The sequence below is a fragment of the Perca fluviatilis genome, chromosome 10 (genome assembly GCF_010015445.1).
Source record: "Perca fluviatilis chromosome 10, GENO_Pfluv_1.0, whole genome shotgun sequence".
Classification (NCBI taxonomy): domain Eukaryota; kingdom Metazoa; phylum Chordata; class Actinopteri; order Perciformes; family Percidae; genus Perca; species Perca fluviatilis.
Genome location: NC_053121.1, coordinates 37729087 through 37732335, shown reverse-complemented (window position 1 = coordinate 37732335; position 3249 = coordinate 37729087). Strand labels below are relative to the sequence as shown.

The 3249-nt window shown below is 38.5% G+C and overlaps 1 protein-coding gene across 1 annotated transcript in view; it reads right to left on the bottom strand.

The window, feature by feature from the left end:
* Nucleotides 1–2987: 2987 nt before the first annotated feature.
* nfkb1 (nuclear factor of kappa light polypeptide gene enhancer in B-cells 1) overlaps nucleotides 2988–3249 on the bottom strand; it is a gene marked incomplete in the record, with an annotated part of 65526 nt that continues 65264 nt past the window's right edge. Inside the window, 1 exon segment of the mRNA XM_039813087.1 lies at nucleotides 2988–3137. Coding sequence (XP_039669021.1) covers nucleotides 3052–3137 — 86 coding nt within the window.

The window sequence follows — 3249 nt, the reverse complement described above, 5'->3', positions numbered from 1 at the left end:
TTATATTGCCTCATTATATTTTTTCTACAGAGTTTCACTTCAAAACGTTCGGCGACAATCTCAGATCAGAAGAAAACCTATCCAGGTTTTTAATGTCTGTTCATGTTTTTTTGGAGGACTGTTTGTGCCAAAACTATCTTTAGTTTAACACGCCTCTTGAGCAACTAGAGGTTAAGTGTCTTGCTCAGGGACACACTGGTTGATGTATCACAGTGGGAATTGAACCCAGGACTCCCACACCAAAAGGCATGAGTCCTATCCACTGCTCCATCACCACCCACAGACATGAAAAGTTTAACGGACATGTAACCGCGATCAGCTTTGTGGGAAATTAAGAATCTCTCTGCACTTGGTGGTGGACGTCCATGCACTCGCATCATTAGGTTTTAGAGTTTTTATGTGATTGTTGCGGGGCAAAAATCCTCGATTATTCGGCACGTTTTCTTAAAAAATGCGATGGAATATGCTATATATGATATTTATGCAATTTTATGCGATGAAATTGCAGTTTGATGAAAAAGAGAGAAAACAGGGTAAAATGGCTGCTCTTGTGTGAAGTAAACGCAACATGTTTCAACTTTCTGCTAACATATGTTACGGGACTTTCCTGCAACGAAAATGCAGGGATTATGAAATCATGTAAGCCCCAAATATTTTGCGCGGAAATCGGGCAATTTATGCGGCGAAAGTGCGGCATATTTGCTGTGATTGGTGGATAGGATACGGAGCAAGGGGACTGACAGCGACATAACCAATAACTTGTCGTCCATCCAGGTCAAAAGTGAAATTGAATTTTTTTGGAGCTTTCCAGCGTTTTGGGCTCTTTTTTTTTGTGCTTTTGACACTTTTTTAAAACGTTTTTGTCACTTTTTTTCAACGTTTTATTTTTAAATTCATGGTCAGTAAACCTAATTTATATGACATTATACCTAATTTTTGATTTAAAAAAAGCAGAAATTATGAATTAGTTTGACTAATAGTTAAGATCAAAGGATGTTGAGTGAATCATAGACTGGTTCATGTCAAAGTTTGGTCACGATACTGTTTTAAAACCATTTAAAAACACCCAAAATTCAATAAAAGTAATTAATTAATTCTACGTGCAAAGACCATCCATGCATCAGTGTTATATTTGGGCATTTTGGTTCAAAGAGACCCATATTTCTGATATAAAAACTTTGAAAAGGGGTCAAAGGACTCAGACAGCCAGGCTCTCGTTGGCTAGCTGTTAGCCAATCAGATTCAAACAGCTTAGCTTGTTGAATATTAATGAGAACTGGCACAAATCGAGCCGAGTCTTCCTGCAGGCTTTCTATACCACGCTAGAATGGCTTGAAACAAGGTAACCATGGTTACAGAGTCCATGGTAGACCTTCAGACATCACCACAAAGTCATGACATACTTGTGGCAGGGCATCTTTAAACTGCATGTAAACACACTGACAGTGGAGTTTGTGTTATGAACAGATCTTTTCACAGCCAGTTTAAACCCAGAGGAATCAAACACCAACATCTCTTCACTTGTGGGTTATATCAAAGGTCCCATGACATGGTGCTCTTTGGATTGTTTTATATACAGTACAGGCCAAAAGTTTGGACACACCTTCTCATTCAATGTGTTTCCTTTTTATTTTCATGACTATTTACATTGTAGATTCTCACTGAAGGCATCAAAACTATGAATGAACACATATGGAATTATGTTCTTAACAGAAAAGTGTGAAATAACTAAAAACATGTCTTATATTTTAGATTCTTCAAAGTAGCCACCCTTTGCTTTTTTTATTAATAAGGGAAAAACTTCCACTAATGAACCCTGACAAAGCACACCTGTGAAGGTAAAACCATTTCAGGTGACTACCTCATGAAGCTCATTGAGAGAACACCAAGGGTTTGCAGAGTTATCAAAAAAGCAAAGGGTGGCTACTTTGAGGAATCTAAAATATAAGACATGTTTTCAGTTATTCCCACTTTTCAGTAAATAATAATTAATGTGTTTATTATAGTTTTTATGTTTTGTGAGCATCTACAATGTAAATAGTCATGAAAATAAAGAAACACATTGAATGAGAAGGTGTGTCCAAACTTTTGGCCTATGCTGTAGACCTTATTGGTCCCCTAACTGTACTGTATCTGAAGTCTCTTTCCCGAAATTTAGCCTTGTGTGCAGAATTCCAGCCACTAGAGTCAGTCCCACAATGAGCTTTCCTTAGGATGTGCCATTTCTGTGTCTGTAGCTATTGAGCTATCTCCTTATGACCTCATAAGGAGAAGATTCCTGATTGGTCCATCTGAGCTTTCATTTTCTCAAAGGCAGAGCAGGATACCCAGGGCTCAGTTTACACCTATCACCATTTCTAGCCACTGGGGGGCCATAGGCAGGCTGGGGGAACTCATATTAATGTTAAAAAAAAAAACTCATAAAGTGACATTTTCATGCCATGGGACCTTTAAGACAGATTTGAAACAATGTGAACCGCTACTTTAAGGGCACATTTCTTTACAATCATTTGAGTATTAATAGCACCTCCCCCCCCCATCCTCTAAAAACTAACTTCAGGTTTAAAGTCTGAAGACGTAGCTGCTAAAAAAAAAATAAAAAAATCCACCGTCCACTTTATCTGTTCGCTCAGCATCCAAAAATATCAAAATATCAAATATTTTCCTACGGACGTGACATTTCAGACTCTCTGGTTGTACTCTTTGGGTGAATTAGTCCTTTTAAAATAACTGATTTCCTCTTCAGAGGAACTAAATCACAGATTTACATTCTTTTGGGTGAGCTGTTGGGAGTGTAGTGTGGGCTGAGAACCATTAAAAATCCAATATATGTTTTTGATTTTGAACATGTTTCCTGTGTCATCAGGTTAAAAAAATAAAATAAAAAATAAACACATTTAATTAAAAACAAGTTAAAATGTTTGTGAAGAAAACCACTCAGCCCGGGAAAACTGGAGCCAGGGATTAATCAACCAATCAGCGGATGGGATGGATTGTGTTTGTTTGTTGTTGTTGTTGTCAAACCCAAGTGGAGACGAGCCAATGAGGCGTTCACGCTGTGGACAGCTCCACGCCGCTGTCACAGACCCCGCTGTCGAGCCGAACGTCCGCCTTCAGATCCTGAACCGGAGATTGACCTGCAGAGAGACAGACCACAGCTGAGCGATGCAGGTATACAGCACAGAGGCCAAAAGTTTGGACACACCTTCTCATTCAATGTGTTTCCTTTTTATTTTCATGAATATTTAC